This window comes from Salvelinus fontinalis, chromosome 33 (assembly GCF_029448725.1).
Source record: "Salvelinus fontinalis isolate EN_2023a chromosome 33, ASM2944872v1, whole genome shotgun sequence".
NCBI classification, from domain to species: Eukaryota; Metazoa; Chordata; class Actinopteri; order Salmoniformes; family Salmonidae; genus Salvelinus; species Salvelinus fontinalis.
In genome coordinates this window covers 47,295,431-47,312,441 of record NC_074697.1, presented here as the reverse complement: position 1 = coordinate 47,312,441, position 17,011 = coordinate 47,295,431, and the positions used below count along the sequence as shown (strand labels likewise).

Below are 17,011 nucleotides of genomic sequence, written 5' to 3'. Positions count from 1 at the left end.
AGAACTTAGAAAACACTAAGATATATTTCAGTAACAGGGAATACGATCAAGAGCTGTACCACAACTAATAGCGACTGTGTAGTACAACTGACTTACGTTGATGTTATCATCTCCGTACTTGAGACACAGCACACACTGGCGGTTGTCGCTGACGCCAGGGGGTGGGAGCAGCTCAGGACTGTCTTCACGGCTCAGGTCTGAGAGAGAGATACAAGAATGTCACGAACACATCAGCGTCATTTCCTGCAACTGAAATGGTATCAGAAAGTATCAATTGCATACTTAGTGTAGGTGTGTATACCAAATAGCACCATATTACCTATATAGTATATAGGGAATGGTGCACTACTATGGTCCCGAGGCATTGCCCTTGAGTTGTGTTGAGCAGACTCACCGTGGAGCATAGGGAGTGTTGGAGGAAGTAGAGGTCTGGGCGGAGGGGGGGAGTCTGGCTCTAAGTGGGTCTTGGAGCAAGGGGCCGGGATGATCTTCTTCCTGAGGGGCTGCTCGGCACGGGCGATCTCCTCGCGCTCCTGCCACTGGGCATAGTTGTGGTCCAGGGAGGGGGGCAGCACGGCATTGGGGAGGAGGCCACTGCTGCAAGACAAGTATAGACTCAGACCCTGTTTGAATTCATCCTTCCTGCCGTCCACCCTTGAAGTGTTAACATTGGATTGGTGAAAGCAGGTTTCCTACTGCATTGATTTCACCAATTATATCAATTTAGAGCAGGGAACACGGTACTTCACAGTAAGAATATTTGAACAGGGTCTAACACAGATTGATTGCAATAATTGCACAGGTCACACACACAACTCGTTATACCCAAAGTAACTCTACCCCAAAGCAGTGAATTCGGTCAATATTCAAGAGCATAAACGATCCAAAATGTAAACCCATTTCCAAACCGCACCATTTATCATCTTCTGAACGACTGACTAATTGGGTTAACAACTTTAATTAGGCAAAACACAGAAAAGTCCAGGTAGCAGATAATGGAGCCTATCAGATATTTATGTAGTAGGTTCTGTTTATTAACTAATATAGATGGACTCTAATTGAATAATTATTTGTTAGTTTACAACTGTACAATTTATGCTCCCCACAAACACCACAAGACCGCCAGAAAGGTCTGAACGCAAGATGGTAATTCTGATGACTCACGTGGTGAGCCTACTATAGTCTACTGTACATGGTAAGCTGGTGCACACAAGTTGTACTTCATGTTTTAGTGTGGAAACAGCAGCGAGGATCTTTCTACAATATTCACAACATAGACATAATTACAATCAAAGAATAAAATCCCATTTTATCAATTACATGTGGAAAAACGTATTTGAGTCAGGCCAGCAGCAAATGATAACAGAAAGTTAATTTTCACATGGCCAAAGCATTGCATTTCGTATTAGCCCACCATCCACACACGGACAGTTTCAGGCCCCAGCTACTGGACTCAATACAGAAACAATGACCTCCACTGCGACCAAGACGACTCGTTTCCCATAGGCTTGTACTATCTATATTATGACAGCACCAGCAGTTAGCTACCAACAGCTGCAGACGTGTTAAATTGGTTACTTTAGTGTTAATCAGTGATATTTAGATGGCAGACATGAGCTAAACGCGGTAGCTTTACAGCTAGCATAGAGGTTGTAAACTAGCTCTTTCACTTACCCGGTGAAACCTTGAACAATGCTCTGTCTCTGCTGGCTGTTTGTAACACTTTATAAACCACGTTGTTGGTAGCGACAGCATCCACTTTGAAAAGCAATGTTTCGCTGAAGCGCCCCCTTCCATTGTTGAAAGCCATGGGAGGTTCTCAATTATGAAATGTGCCCCGCAGATTGACGAGTAGATGCCCAATTAGCCCGCCTCATTCTTACAAAAGTATCCCACTTTTTAAGAAGTGTTTCGTTTGCGTGGCCATACTCACATTTGCATAGCAAGTGTTGCTACACAAAGCTTGGCCATCTTGAATACAAATGCAATTGCTAGCTAACCCCATACTACTAGGCAACAACTTTTTTTTAACCCACGAGTATATTAAGGGTAAGCATGGATTTATATTTCCTCACGGTGTAACGCTGACAGCAGTACGTTGTGCGAATATTTCTGAAGTTGAAGCTGATTTGGAAAAAAACTCAAACCCAACTTTTATAGAACAATATTACAGTATTATATATATATTTTTTTTAAACGTATTTAAGAGTTTTCCATTTGGGAATGTTTTCTTGGGATGTTCCAAGTTACTAGATGCGTTTCTGGCATTGAGAAATAGCCTCTACATGCGCTTTAAATACTTGAATTAACAAATGGCGGTTGAACAGAGGGCCTAAAATGGCACGGCAAAAACCGTTGGGTGACCGCAGAGGAGTGTTCAAAGCTCATATATCAAAAAGGGACACGGGGTGGCCCCTTTCTCACAATGGAAGTGGGAGCATGCGCAATGCATGAGCTATGGAAAGATGATATCCAGGCACTGGGAAGCAAGAGGAGAGCAGAACATACAGATGGACTGGGCTCCTCAGGTCAGTCAGTGTCATTTGTTTGCACAGATGCTCCCGTGCCTTGTAGGCCCCTATGTATCAGAGAGTACGTTGAAAAGGTAAGTTCACTTAAGTGAGATTAAAACCTTATGGTATGGGCAAATAAAGAAGCCATCAACTCTACTGTTAACCATTAATTGAGTTAGTCATTTCGATATGAATCAATGCGACAGGCAACATGTGTACCGATCTATTGGTCTTGAGTAGTCTCAGTGATATGTTGCTGTTCACACTCACTTGGTGGAGAATTTGTGCGTTTCCCAGAATCGGGACTCCTTGACTTTGAACCAAGGGAACACGCGCTCCATTTGCTGCAACAGAGACAAGGGGAAAATAGATGTTAAAGGCCCAGGGCAGACAAAAAACAGATTCTCCTGTGTTTTATATACATTTCCACACTATGACGTTGGAATAACACTGTGAAAGTTAAGCTAATGTCCTTTTAGTTAAGAGCTATTTGAAAAGACACCTTAAATGTAAGCCTGTTTTGGTGGGATGGAGTTTCGGCCTTCCATGGTGACATCACCATGCAGTAAATTAGTTAATAGAACAATAAGAAATGGTTCCAAACCTCTCTGCAAATAACAACTCATTTTCAGTTTCCCCTTCCCCACTCACAGTCATAGCAAAATTTATGCTTGAGAAATTGCTCTTACTAATAACCTATTGTTGACCATTTTAATTTGAAAACATAGTAAGGTACTTTATTGTTACACAGAAATTATTTGATATTGAGATAAACAGCTGCATTGGGCCTTTAAAAGGTTCAGCCTGGGATCTGGGCATTTGTTCAATAGTTGAAGAATGAATAGAACTTGTAAAATGTGTCAAGAGCTTAGCACCACTGTCTTACCATACCACAAAATCACTCAAATGGCAACAAAAGAAAATGTATAGCTTCAAAATATGTTTATAACCATCATGTAAATCTTCTGTATTATCAGTGCATCCATAGCCGTGCCTATTAACTGGAGAATGGTTACATCTCACCTGCCGTTGGGCTGAAACTGACTGAGGACTCTGACTAACAGCTATAGCTGCATCCCAAATTGCACCTTGCTCCCTACAGCCCTATGGCTCCTGGTCAAAAGTATTACCCTACCGTTTGGGAAGCAGCCTGTGTCTACCAGCCGAGTCAATCAGGGTGAACACTACTACTACTACTACTACTACTACTGAAGCTGAGCAAGTTCTCCGTAGGCTAATTCCTGTAGGCTCTCCTCACCCGGATAAAGAAGGACTTGACCATGCTATTGGCTTTCCTGTTCTCCGGCTGCCCGCCGTCTGAGTTGATGGCCGTCTGGATGACCTTCACTATGTCGTCACTGAACTCAAGCTGAAACAAAGGAGAACACACCACACTGAGTGACACACTGCCTTCTATCTCATACCTTACCCCCTCCCTCAGAGTGAACTGCGTTTGAACTCTGAGCGAAGAGAGTTCCCCAGGGCTGAGCATTCATGCCCCTACTCGGGTGTCTGTGGATGATGTGGCTGTGTATTCATACACACATAGCTAGTGTTGTCACGCAATGCTGGGCGGATGCTGACTGGATGAAAGAATTGAAATGGACTGAGACTACACAGTTTGAAAATATGAAAGCTTTCGCAGCGGGAAGTTGATTGAATGTGTTTCGAAGGTGCGAGATTACACGAGTGGGACGTGATTTTAGACTCACCACAGACTTGTAGCGCCCCGCGTCCAACTTCTTCTCCACCGACTCCAGGTCGAGGGGCGAGTCATTGGGGGGCACGACCTCGGTCAGGACCGGGGGGTCTGGCCCCTCGGGGGAGCGTCGGGTGGGTAAACTCTCCGTCTCAGGGTTCAACTCAGGCGGCTTCATCACAGCCTGACGAGAGATGGAGATAGAGCCGGGGGGGGATTACATCTGTTCATTTGCTCTCCTTACACTTCAGACATACAAACCAGGTATAATCTGTAGGACCAGGTGTTTTTCATGTGACCAAAACAGCACAAACTCTTGGCCCAAGTTATAGCTGACATTCCAGGGCCAAGAGTTTTTCCTGACCCTGTCACATGAGCAGGTTCTACCCAACAGCCAGAGCTTTAAGTCTTTCCCAACTTGGTCAGGAAAAACCCCTGGCCCTAAACATGCAACACAATATCCCCTCTCCTCACCTGTCTGTAGCGGAGCAGGTGTGTGGAGGTGCGGGAGTTGAGCAGCGCGGTGAGGACCTGGCGCACCAAGCCCTGTAGCTCCTTCTCCAAGGCCGTCCTCCACTCGGCCGGCTGACGCTTCGTACAGTTGGTGCAGGTGTAGGCCACGCTCTCTGGCAGCTTGGACAGCAACTCGTACATCTCGTCTAGTAGTGGGAGACAAGGGAGTAGAGAGGGAGGTTGACTTTTTACACTCATTTATCGGTTGGTTATCGGTCGATTCGCCGTATCAAAAAGTGTTAACAGGTCCATGCGAAGTAAATGACTATTGTAAAATGCCTTTCCAGTGTTTTTGGGTATATCAAAAGAAGTTGAAAATTGATAAACACATTTAAACATATTACCCCTAAGTAGTGAACATACAGCAGCCAAAAGAAAGAACGGTGCCGAGTTCAAATCTGTACCGCTTCATAACAGGAGAGGTGTTGAGAAACAGACGGACTGAAAGATGCCATTGTTCCCCGTGAGTCGAGGTGTGAAACAAGAGCGCCGCTAACCTGTGAGGTTCTCACACTTGGAGTGGACCCAGTGGTCGCACCTCCCACACTGCATCATCTTGCTGTCGTAGTCGTCTTCGTCATAGCACTTATCGCAAAGGGGGCAGAAGTTACCTGGAAAACACAAGTCATTGTGTCATAGAAAGCTTCTACACACACTCTCTCCCCCCAAATCCTAATTCTTTTCATAGTACTGAGGAGACCTATGCCAGGGTCGTGTTCATTAGGGACCAAACAAAACTGACTGAAACCAGAAGGGGCTACCTGGACTTTGCCAACAAGAAACGTGTGTGTGCTCTTAACTTAAAAATAAATAAATGTTCATTTATAGTCCTGCTTGTGACTTACCTTTAGCAAAGAGTTTGGCACAGTCATGACATAGGGAGAAGTCATGTGACCACTGGGCGTCCCAGGCCTTCCCAGGTTTTGTGGCCCCACAACTCTTACAGCGCACACACTTGGTGCAGATCTGGACACAACAAGGGCACAGAGGAGCGACAATTCATGACAAATGAATTAATGGTTAAACAGAAAGGCAGTCGATATACAATAAACGTTACGTCTCCAGGGGGCAGTTACACCGTCTAAACCTTACCCTAAACTTAACCAATTTTGATCCCTACGCCTAGCCTTAACCTTTGGGTCTACTGGCCCAAATATACACTAACAACAAAACATTTTTTACTGCTTGGATGAGGAAGGATGGCGTGATGCATACCCAGACCCGTTTCTTCTTGGTGGGCCTGGTGGGATGGTTGGGTCCCAGGCACTCGGGGTGATAGCTGTTTCGGCACTTCTCACACTCCAGAAGTTGCTGCTTGGGGGGGGGGGGGGGGGGGGGGGGGGGGGGGTGGAGAGAAGCAAGTTAGCAACCTTATTACCCTGGCCTAAAACGTAAATCTTTCTCTACCTCTTGGTGGAAGACATTGAATAGAGCCAGACATAACAGGGATAGTGATAAACCAAATAAGTATTCTCAAACCCCTAATAGCCTTTGTTACTCAGACTCAAATCGTTCGAAAGGGAGAGGCCTTACTTTAGTCTTCTGGTGCTGGAGGCCACAGGTGTGGCAGAAGCGACAGCTGCGGCAACACCAGTTCTCCCACTGCTCCTCCAGAGGGCGCTCAGTCTCCCCCAAGCAGAAGAGATGGAAGGGCTCGCAGCACACCTGGCAGAATACAAACTGGAGGAGGAGACGAGGGAGGAGAGTCAGCGCAGCACGGTCAGTATGGTTGAAATTAATAAAATGGGTACTAAAGTGGGATATGTGGTTCTAAAAAGGTATTAGACATACCGACAGTATAATTTCAAATGCCCTCACGGGGGCTGCATGCTACGCCACTGGTTATAACTATAAGTTATAACTATAAGTAACTACTGTATTTAAATTATTTTATTTTTATTCAACTAACTTATGTTTTAATTCAATTAAGTGTTCCAAGATGTGCCAAATAAATTATATCCAGCTCAGGGCTCTAGCTATGCATTTAGTCTGCTAACTTGCTAGTTAAGTGGCTAGATCAAGCTTCTTGGTTACAGCGGAGACAATCGATCCCCTCCTGGATTAAGATCCATGTTGCCTAAATTGCTTTGGTAATATCGTATACCCCAGTATGGTACAGAAACGGTATGAAAATCAGTATACCGTCCAACCCTAGTCGTAGCCTTTGATATGTCATATGTTGAATGCTTGAAGTGGGCCCGCTGGTGCTGTCCGGTACAACCCTATGATATACTAGCGGCATGTCCAGGGGGGTGTTCCACCATGTTTTTAGACGAGTAGCTCACTTTATTAAATTCTTATTTTGAAATACAAAAAGAAGTGGTTTTGAGAGCAAGGCCAGCCTGTTCTCACCTCTGTTGTTGTGTGTGAGTGAGAGGGTGCGCACAGGAGTAGAGAGAAAGAGGCTCTCGTGACTCACCTCGACGTTGCCACTGCTGGCACAGAGGAAGCAGACGACCCGTGGAGTGATTGGGACGGAGGTGAGGAGGCTGAGGCCGCCCGTGGCCCACACGTTCTCCACATCATGGTCCTTCTTAAAATCTACTCTGATTCTGTGCACTCCGTCGCTGGGCACTTTCTGCTTGGCGGTGACCCCAGTCGAGGGAGTGCTCAGCAAGTTTAAAGTACTGGTCTCAAGTTTGGTGGCCAACGGCTTCTGCTGCTAGGGAGAGGGAGGTGGATGAGAGAGGGGTCAGGGATGAAGGCCAAGGGAGTATGCATGGGACTTATGGAATATAAATTGTATATAATTTTATTGTCCATCCAAAGATAGACATTTGCCTTTGGCATCGCATCGCCTTACAAAAAGGGAACTGCAGAACATACCTTTTCTTTTGGTTTGGTGGGTTTAGGTTGTGGTGGGACAGAGCGAGGAGTCTGTTTCTTCATTTGCTTCCCTTCGGGTGCTGAGGGGACACAGGTTATAAGAGTATCAACAATAGCTACTATGCCATTTAGAGCAAATCAGTGTTTTTCAACAGAAATGTCATTATATTATTTCAGTGTTTACAGCAGGATATACTAGTGTGCAAGGGAAAATACAATGGAAAACAGCTATTTTCTAGCTATTTCACAAAGGGGTAATCCTAACCTTTACAACATGGCTCCTCCTACCTGTGTCTGTGATGGGTGTGGCCAAGCACTGCTGCTGGGGCTTCCTCTTGGTTTCTGTGGGTGGAGACTTGGGAGCCCCTCCTCCCTCCTTTCTTGCAGGCCCCTGGGTGGGCTGGGGCCTCTGCTGGGGTGTTGGTGGGGAGGGGGAGCTCTGGAGCGAGGAGGACGACGAAGAAAAAGGGGAGGAGGGAGGGGTGGGCTGCTGCGGCTTGCGTTCCTTCCTACTAGCAGCACCCGTGGGTGCCGTTGCAGAATGTTTCTGGTCTTGCCCATGGGCGGTGGCGCAGCTTGGGGTCTGGGGGGGCTGGTCGTTTAGGGGGGTAGGATTCTCGACTGGGGGGGACTGCAACTGTGGCAGCGGCTGTTTTTGCTTCTCCTCAGCTGGCTTCGGGGGAGGGGTTTCACTCTTTTTGTGAGGGGGCTCCTCCTTCAAAGGTGGCGGGGACGGTTTGAGACTAGGCTCAGCGCTTGTTGGGTCCTTGACTGGGTGTAGCGCCTCCTTTTTTTCTGACAGTTTGTTCTTCTTGTCTTTTTTGCCTAAAAATACAAATGATGCAATCCCGTCAATTACACTGAGAACTGAAGACATTGTGGTTTTATGGGAAAAGGCTTTATTAAAAGACACAGACCTTTTCCTTGCTTCTGGAGAAAAATCTTGGAAGGCATCCACTGCAAGTTCTGACACTTTCGGACCCTGTGACGTACACGCATACAGTCAGTCACATATTCAATCATTGTGGGGTTAAATGAGTGCGACTGTGAAATCGGCCAACATAACGGGATTCTCATACTTACTTGCAACACTGCTTCTTGATATTGCGGCCCCCGAACTTGGGCTTGTCCAGGCAGTTGGTGCAGACTCCGCAGTCCTCAGGGACCTGGCAGCCAGGACACTGCCCGCAGCGCCGCGACCGCCGCCCCTTCCTGGGCACCGCCCCTCCCTCCTGGATAGTCTTGGTGTGCCTCATCACAGGCTTGATGGGAGGGGACTGGGGCTCCGCTTCTTCCGAGCCCGCCACTGAAGATTTGTCTACGGGGGGGGGGGGGTTAAACAGAATAAGGTATGGCCCTTACCCTCAAACGCCATGACTTCGTTGATGTGTCCGGGGAGCATTTGAGTATGCGAGTGGGTCATACTTCATTACAGATATTCAAATAGGAGATGTGCCCGTTTAACGCAGATCTTACCATCATTCCCCATGGAAGACAGGATCTTTTCTCTCTCCTCCCACGGCAAGGCACTGAGGGTGGGCATGTCGTCGGGGAACACGGCCCGGTTGCGGCCCAGGGCCACAGCGGCGCGCCGACACACGTGCTTGATGCGCGGCCCTCGCACCGACGTCTCCGAAGAGTCGCTCTCTTGGCTCTGGCAGAGCAAAGCCAACGATATCAATATAGTATAACTTAACTTGATCGAGATGAAGTGCCCAAATTCTGGGACTGTGTATTTCAAGTAAATTTTTTACATCTATATTAACTCTTATAAATCAGTCTATGAAGGGGCAACTCTAATAGGGTCGTATCGTGGGAAAGGAAACAAAATATGAAGCAGACTTAGTTGATGCAGAACACACAGCCTTCTGTTATCACCCAGTGACATTTGTTCATTTCCCAAGCTATAGCACATCATACAATATTTTACATACAGCAGGTTATTAAAGGACTGTAGAGTTCAGTCTCCTTAAATGTGATTTTTGTGTGGTGGAAAAATCCAGCATCACCATATTGGTATCGTGACAGCTCTAATCTGTAAACCATCTTTCTCTAGGCCCTCTTCCCTCGACAGATACACATGTTTGTTTTCTGAAGGAGAGTACTTCAACAGAATTTGTGCACGGCTGTCTGCATAATGTACAAAGTGGCTTGGCAGAATTCCCCTTGTATAACCCCCTTTCAGGGAGATTCCAGCTATCAAGTTTCAGTCTGTGTTCAAAAAACACTCGCAATGCTATTTATAGCAGCAAAGATTCTCAGAATCATGTCAAAATGATTTTATGGTGGTTATGTTGAGACAGCGATGAGACAAAATAAACCAACAGAAATAGCTTAGTCAGTGAAGGGGAGAGGAGCAGGGGGAGAAAGAGGGGAACTAACCTGAACTTTAGGATGGTCTGGAGACTTCAGCGACTTGCTCTTCTCGATCTTGAACAACTGCGCTTTGGCCTTCTTCAGCAGGCCTGCCACCCGCTTGTCGGCCACAGGCAGCTTCTCGGCGTGCGCCAGCATGGAACCCAGTGACGGGGCAGCCAGGGGCTTCTTGCTGCCGATCTGCCCCAGGGGGAGGCCTGTCAGCTGGGCAGGGGCACTTGTTTTCTCCTTCTCCCCAGGCTCAGCCTCTGGCCCCCTCTCCAAGGGCCGGGTCTTTTTGGAGGCGCGGCCCTTGGTCAAGATAAGGGGAAAAGAGGAGTGGACTGCAGCCCTGTCTACAGGTGCCGTCTCTGTACCCGAGTCTACGGACACAGACTTCTTCCTCCCAGGTGTCTTTTTAGGAGCGATGGAGGTCAGAGACTCCTCCCCGTCCCTCCCCTCCACGGCAAACATGCTGGGGGTCGTATTAGGAGAGGCGTCTGGGGTGGACGCCTTCCCTCTCCTCTCCCAATCTTTTCTACTTTCCCTTTTGTTCTCTTTCTCACGCTCTCTGCTTTTCTCAGTCTCCCTTTCCATCTCCTTCACAGGAGCCGATTCCCGGGAAGCCGAGGTGCTCCTCTCTCTCCCCCCTTTCCCGGCACCGCGGCCCGTCTCCTGGGGGCTGGAAGTGAAGAGGGGGAAGAGTTGGGAAGAGGAGGAAGAGGCGGAGTTACCACCAGTACCGCCACCAAGGCTCCCGGCTGCTCTGTGTCCATCGGAGGAGGAAGGCCCATGTGAGGAGAGGCCCAGGGGGCCCGGTGAGAAGGTACTGAAAGGGGCAGGTGTTAAGGCACTAGTGGGCAGAGAGCTGGAGGAGCTACAGGTGCTGCTGGCACCAGTGGAGACAGAGCCTGTCAGCAGACACAGTTCAGAGGGGGCCTTTCCTGGTGGGGCCCCTGGCTGGTTGCTCCGTGTGGTCATGGAGTGTGATGGAGACCGGGGCTGCCCACGCAGGGGTCCCAGGGTCTTCCTCCTCCTGCGTCTCACCGACCGGCCCGACTTGGGGGAGGACTGGAGGGGGGACAGCGATCCCGGGCTGCTCCCCGATGACGACGGCAAGGTGACCGACTCAAAGATGCGCGAGTGCGCCTCGCTGGGAGTAAAGCGTGGGGCGCGCAGCAGTGGGCTGCGCTTTTGGAGCGGTGACTCGAAGCAGGACGAGGGGTGCTGCTGGTGGTGGTGGTGCAGCGGGGAGTACAGGCGGGTGCCGGCCCCGGACCCACCGCCACTGCCTGGCGCGGGGTAACCCACTGGAGCAACCCCCCCGGCACCATGGGGCATTAGACCTACGTCTTGGGCCGTGAGAGGGGGAGGGCGGAAATTGTCGAAGATGGGCTTGCGGATAAGACCCTCCTTGGCGTACTTAGCGGAGGAGAAGTACTGCTGCTCGGTGCGAGACCGTGATGTCCAGCGGAAGGTGGGCTCTCTCAAGATGGACCTTCGCTTGTCCTGCAGGCTGGAGAGCACCAATGACGGGCCTTGGAGAAACGGGTGGGGCAGGATCCAAGGGGAGTGGGGGTGATGTTCTGCCGTAATGGAGCCTGACTGGGCCTGCTGTGGAGGGCTAAGGAGAGGAGGAGGTGGGGGGGACGAGGAGGCAGCCTGTTGAGAATTGGACATCAACACTCCTGTGGCTGGACTGATGATGGCCTTCTTCCCTCCGGTGGCCAGGCTGCCTCTTCCCCTTGCCCCAAGGCTGCCCCTGCCCACACCCTGGCCTCTGCGGCCCCGCCGGCCCCTCTCAATCAGCACCCGCTGCTCCGGCTCGGGCTCCGACAGCGGCCTGGCTGTGTGCAGCAAGTCCCCCTCCCTCTCTCCCTGGGAGGACGGGGAGTGGTCTCGCTCGGACAGGGTCTGAGTGCCCTCCGAAGCCTGGGAGTCGCACGACGAGTCGTCCAGGCTGGGGCTGCTGGAGCGGGACGACTCTCCCGACGAGAGCTGGGAGGAGTGCTGGGACATGGCGCTGGAGCCACACGAGGCGGCACTGCTGCTGAAGCGCCCGTTGCTGGTGCTGTTGTTGCAGCGGTTGTTGAGCAGACTGGCCGCCACGGCCGTAGCACTGCTGGCTGCGATGGCGGCGGGGGGAGGGATGGTGTCAACCGGAGCTGCGGTCACGGCTGTAGCAGCGGCGGTAGTAACTGCAACTGTAGACGCCCGCATGGGGGAGGAGGCCGAGGCGGGCTGGGGGGGAGCGACAGGGGGCGGGACAGCATCGAACCGTGCCATCTTCATGTGGGGGTGAGGGGCCCCGAAGCTGCCCTCGTCCTCGATGAAGCGTTTTGGGGTTTTGATGATGCGCAGTGAGACGGTGCTCACCACAGGCATGATGAACTGCCTGATGTTCTTCAGCTGCGTTCTCCTCCTCTTCCGGATGCCTGCCTCCATGCCTGCCCCCCCCTGGCTTCCTATGGCCACCGCCTCCTTCTCTAACAGTTTCTTTTTCTGCGCACCTTTCTTGGCGCGCTGCAGCAGCTGCTTGGCGATTGCGGCGTCAGTGCGTTTGGAGGGGGGAACGATCCGCACGGGCTTGACGTGGCGAGGGCTGGTTCTCAGGTTCAGCGGCCTGCCCAGCTTGGAAGGAGAGGATTCGGCGAGCGGGCTGGAGGGCGGGGAGGAGCTGTGGACGTCGGGGCTGTCGTCCTCCTCAGCAACGTGGGACGCCCTGAGCTTAGACTGCTGTTGAGGAGTGTGGGGGTCCCTATATCTGTCCCGGCGGACCCTGAAGGCCTTTTGTTTGGTTTCATCTGAACCAGGGGCCTGGGAAGCAGCGGAGGCAGCCTCGGCTTTGAGGCGCTCGGCAGAGGGAGGCCGTCCTCGTCTGCGCCGAGGCATGCCGGGCACCGGTACACATTTCCTGGCGATGGCCTTGAGCCGCGACTTGAGCGGGCTCAGTTTGACCTCGCGCAGCCGCTTCAGTTTGGTCACCTTGGACACGCGGCTCGCTTTGGGAGGATTGGCCTCTGTGTCGTGCTGCTGCTGCACGGAGCCCAGGGGCGTTCTCTTGGTGGCCTTCTTCTCCTTCCCGTCCTCGGCCCTGTCCTTGCGGTGTGCAGCTGTGGAGGCGTGCTCCTGCCCCACCTGCCTGCTGTCATTGTTGTTGGCTGCATGGCTGCGGGCCTCCCAACTCCTCTGTGTGACAGAGGCTGGAGGACGGCCTCTCCTCTTCTCTACGGAGCCAGGCGGCCTCCCGGGCAGCCGCTTGGCCTTCTCCGCAAGCCGTTCCTGGCCCTCAGGTTTCCCCAAAGCAGGCGAAGGGCCGGCGCCTGCGGCCCCTTTCTGTGCAGTCAGGGCCCGTGGGGGTCGGCCTCTGGGCTTCTTCTCCTGCGTGGGAGTAACTGGTATAAAACAGAATGGGTTTCAAATAAGTGGGGCTCAACTACAAAACACTACTTATAATATTTTTGAGAGAGAACAAGATATTGATTGTGAGTGTACACACACAAAACTATGTGAACACCTTCCACTAGATGTTGGAACATTGCTGCAGGGACTTGCTTCCATCCAGCCACAATAGCATTACTGAGGTGGGACACGGATGTTGGGCGATTAGGCCTGGCTCGCATTCGGCGTTCCAATTAATCCCTAAGACGGTCGATGGGTTTGAGGTCATGGCTCTTTGCAGGCCAATCAAGTTCTTCCACACCGATCTCGACAAACCAGGCCTAATCACCCAACAGTGCCCTTCACTAATGCTCGTGGCTGAATGAAAGCAAGTCCCTGCAGCAATGTTCTAACATCTAGTGGAAAGCCTTCCCAGAAGAGTGGAGGCTGTTATAGCAGCAAATGGGAAACCAACTCCATATTAATGCCCATTATTTTGGAATGAGATGGACGAGCAGGTGTCCCCATACTTTTGGTCACGTAGTGTACATAAATAAAATAATCTCACCTGCCAACGTCCTTGAGGGACTCTGTTTTTGTCGGTGTTCACTGACTGTACTAAACCCTCCAAATGCTCCTTCCTATGGAGGGAAAATACAAGAAACACATGAAATACGGCCAAAATGTTTTCTGAAATAATTCAACCGAATAAGAGAATGAATGTATTATTTTTTTCACAGGTCAAAGTGATGAGTGATTAACAGATTCATAATTCAAAGGCTCCATCCAAACCCCAATGTTCAGGCCTAGCTCTACACTTCAGTCATCCCATACTGAAACTACTCAAAACAAGGACAGAGTTTAGTCCCCTTGACAATAACTGTAGTCCAATCTCGCTTTCACCTAGCTGCTGACTCATTCCAGTTGGGTTCCAGTCATCTCGTTTCCCTATGCTTTCCAGATTTGGTGCCTAAAGCGGCTTGAGAAGGCTCAGTCAGAACGTTAGACGTTCTCAATTTGAAACTGTCCAACTCAGAGCTGAGTAACAGACGGTGCCGCCAAAACCACAAGTCAGTCAAGCCTTTTCCTGTTTTAGGTGAATGCTAAGCTGATTAGTCACACCTGGGGGGGGGGGGGGGCGCAAGGTCGGAAACTTTCCGGTAAATTTCTGGATTTTTCCCCATGTGAAGCCCAGGAATTTGGGGAATGTTGCTTAAATTCATCAAGAGAGTTAAGCTAACAGTGAACCTTTTTTTGTGAGATACAAGGTAATTCTTCTCTTGTGACATATTTTGGTTAGACTATTTTGGTTAAACTATCCCCAATTCAATGGAATTGCAACCCTCTACATGCACAGTGCATTCTTCCATCACATGTACAGCTGATTCTCAAGATCTTGCACACTAATGAGATGCTATTGAGCCCACACTACTATACTGTCTGAGCCAAGGACTACATTCTTTATGGTAAGTTTTGATTACAATACTGGGTGGGGTGAATATATTTTATACAACAAACATGATTTTCTGTTAACTAGTAAATGGTAGCCTACAGCAAAGTCTGTTTAAATCATTTCTAACTTAACCATTTCTGCTAGTTAGTTTTTGCTACCATGTGGGGTTTAGCTTGCTTGAGCCTGCTAACTGAGGAGTGTTAATTTACCTGTTTCCATACATGTTTCATTTTGAAACATTTCTCTTAAAAAGGAGTGGTTTAATCTAACTGCTTAACGATTTATATGTGCATGGAATTGTATTTTTATTTAAAAAATGACTTAAAATCTAATCTTTACAGGAAAATGCCACGGGCACTGTCGGGTGTGTGGAGACATTTCACTGCAGTTAAATGTAGAAGGAAAAGCTGTGTACATTTGCAAATACTGTGCCAAATCACGTGTGAAGAATGCAAAGATGCATAATCTGGTCAAGTGCATAAAGTCCCCTCAGCACTCACAACCTCTGACAAAAGTCCCTCTACTTCTATTCGAGGTGAAAATGGTGAATAAGACACCTTATCGATAGCAACAGCTCATGGTCCTCCTGGAATCCAACGTTTTTTTGACTCAATGGAGGAACGTAGTCAGAGAAATGCTGATGAATGTCTTGCTCGAGCTGTGTATGCAACTGGTTCACCTCTGATGCTCACAGGCAATGTGTATTGGAAGAGGTTTCTGAATGTTCTTCACCCAGCATACATCCCTCCAACCAGACATGCTTTACCTACTCATTTGCTGGATGCTGAGTTCAAGTGAAGGTCAAGCAAATCATAGAGAAAGTAGTCTGTATTGAAATCATCTGATGGGTGGTCGAATGTTCGTGAGCAAGGAATAATTAACTACATCATCTTCACCCCTCAACCGTTATTCTACAAGAGCACAGACACAATTGACAACAAACACACCGGTCTCTACATTGAGGATGAGCAGAAGGCAGTCCATGACCTTGGACCACAGAAGGTATTTGCACTGGTGACAGACAATGCTGCAAACATGAAGGCCTCTTGGTCAAAAGTGGAAGAGTCCTACCCTCACATCACACCCATTGGCTGTGCTGCTCATGCTTTGAATCTGCTCCTTAAGGACACCATGGCACTGAAAACTATGGATACACTCTACAAGAGAGCCAAGGAAATGGTTAGGTATGTGAAGAGTCATCAAGTTATAGCAGCAATCTACCTCACCAAGCAAAGTGAGAAGAATAAAAGCACCACATTGAAGTTGCCCAGCAACACCCGTTGGGGTGGTGTTGTCATCATGTTTGACAGTCTCCTGGAGGGGAAGGAGTTGCTCCAAGAAATGGCAATATCACAGTCTGCCGATATAGACAGCCCCATCAAGAGGATCCTCCTGGATGATGTATTTTGGGAGAGAGTGGTACGCAGCCTGAAACCTATAGCAGTAGCCATTGCACAGATTGAGGGAGACAATGCCATCCTGTCTGATGTTGACTCTGCTTGCAGATGTAAGAAAATAAATCCATACTGCCCTGCCCACTTCACTGTTGCTCCAAGCAGACGAAACCGCAGTTCCGAAATACATTAAAAAGCGTGAAGACTTCTGCCTGAAGCTCATACACGCCGCAGCGTACATGTTGAACCCCAAGTATGCTGGCAAGAGCATTCTGTCTGGTGCAGAGATCAACAAGGCCTATGGTGTCATCACTACCGTGTCTCACCACCTTAGCCTGGATGAGGGCAAGGTTCTTGGCAGTCTGGCGAAGTACACTTCCAAGCAAGGGCTTTGGGATGGAGATGCAATATGGCAGTCGTGCCAACATCTCTCATCAGCCACCCGGTGGAAGGGACTTTGTGGATCTGAGGCTCTATTCCCTGTTGCCTCCATCTTCCAAATCCCACCAACATCAGCCACCTCAGAGCTCAACTGGTCCTTGTTTGGGAACACACACACCAAAGCACGCAACAGGCTGACCAACACAAGGGTTGAAAAATTGGTGGCCAGCCGGGCAAATATGAGACTTGAGCCTGACAATGAGCCATCCTCAACAAGGTTGGAAAGTGACAGTAAAGATGAGGCCTCAGTCTGATGTTCAAGAGGTGGACATTGAGGAGGTCCAGGGAGAAGACATGGAAGCCTGAGAGGAAGACAACCAATGCTCTGGTCTCTAGAATATCATTTTACAGACGTTTTTGGGAGATGCGATGGATCATTGGGGATCATTCAATATTCCCTTTAGTTTGTTGTTCAGTGAAATCATCCCATGTGAAG

The 17,011-nt window shown here is 49.4% G+C and overlaps 1 protein-coding gene across 4 annotated transcripts in view; it reads right to left on the bottom strand.

Moving 5' to 3' along the window:
- LOC129832411 (histone-lysine N-methyltransferase 2A-like) overlaps window positions 1-17,011 on the bottom strand; it is a 46,607-nt gene that overhangs the window by 16,948 nt on the left and 12,648 nt on the right. The window contains exons 2-19 of one of the 4 annotated variants that reach the window (XM_055896453.1): window positions 13,856-13,928; window positions 9,934-13,301; window positions 9,028-9,205; window positions 8,635-8,869; window positions 8,469-8,533; window positions 7,840-8,376; window positions 7,552-7,631; window positions 7,145-7,387; window positions 6,259-6,405; window positions 5,941-6,039; window positions 5,571-5,691; window positions 5,223-5,336; window positions 4,687-4,871; window positions 4,226-4,396; window positions 3,772-3,882; window positions 2,784-2,857; window positions 395-597; window positions 97-197 (exon numbers count right to left, since the gene is read on the bottom strand). In XM_055896453.1, coding sequence (XP_055752428.1) covers window positions 97-197; window positions 395-597; window positions 2,784-2,857; window positions 3,772-3,882; window positions 4,226-4,396; window positions 4,687-4,871; window positions 5,223-5,336; window positions 5,571-5,691; window positions 5,941-6,039; window positions 6,259-6,405; window positions 7,145-7,387; window positions 7,552-7,631; window positions 7,840-8,376; window positions 8,469-8,533; window positions 8,635-8,869; window positions 9,028-9,205; window positions 9,934-13,301; window positions 13,856-13,928 — 6,105 coding nt within the window. The remainder of the gene's footprint in view (window positions 1-96; window positions 198-394; window positions 598-2,783; window positions 2,858-3,771; window positions 3,883-4,225; window positions 4,397-4,686; window positions 4,872-5,222; window positions 5,337-5,570; window positions 5,692-5,940; window positions 6,040-6,258; window positions 6,406-7,144; window positions 7,388-7,551; window positions 7,632-7,839; window positions 8,377-8,468; window positions 8,534-8,634; window positions 8,870-9,027; window positions 9,206-9,933; window positions 13,302-13,855; window positions 13,929-17,011) is intronic. The other 3 variants (XM_055896454.1, XM_055896455.1, XM_055896456.1) reach the window with 3 other exon arrangements.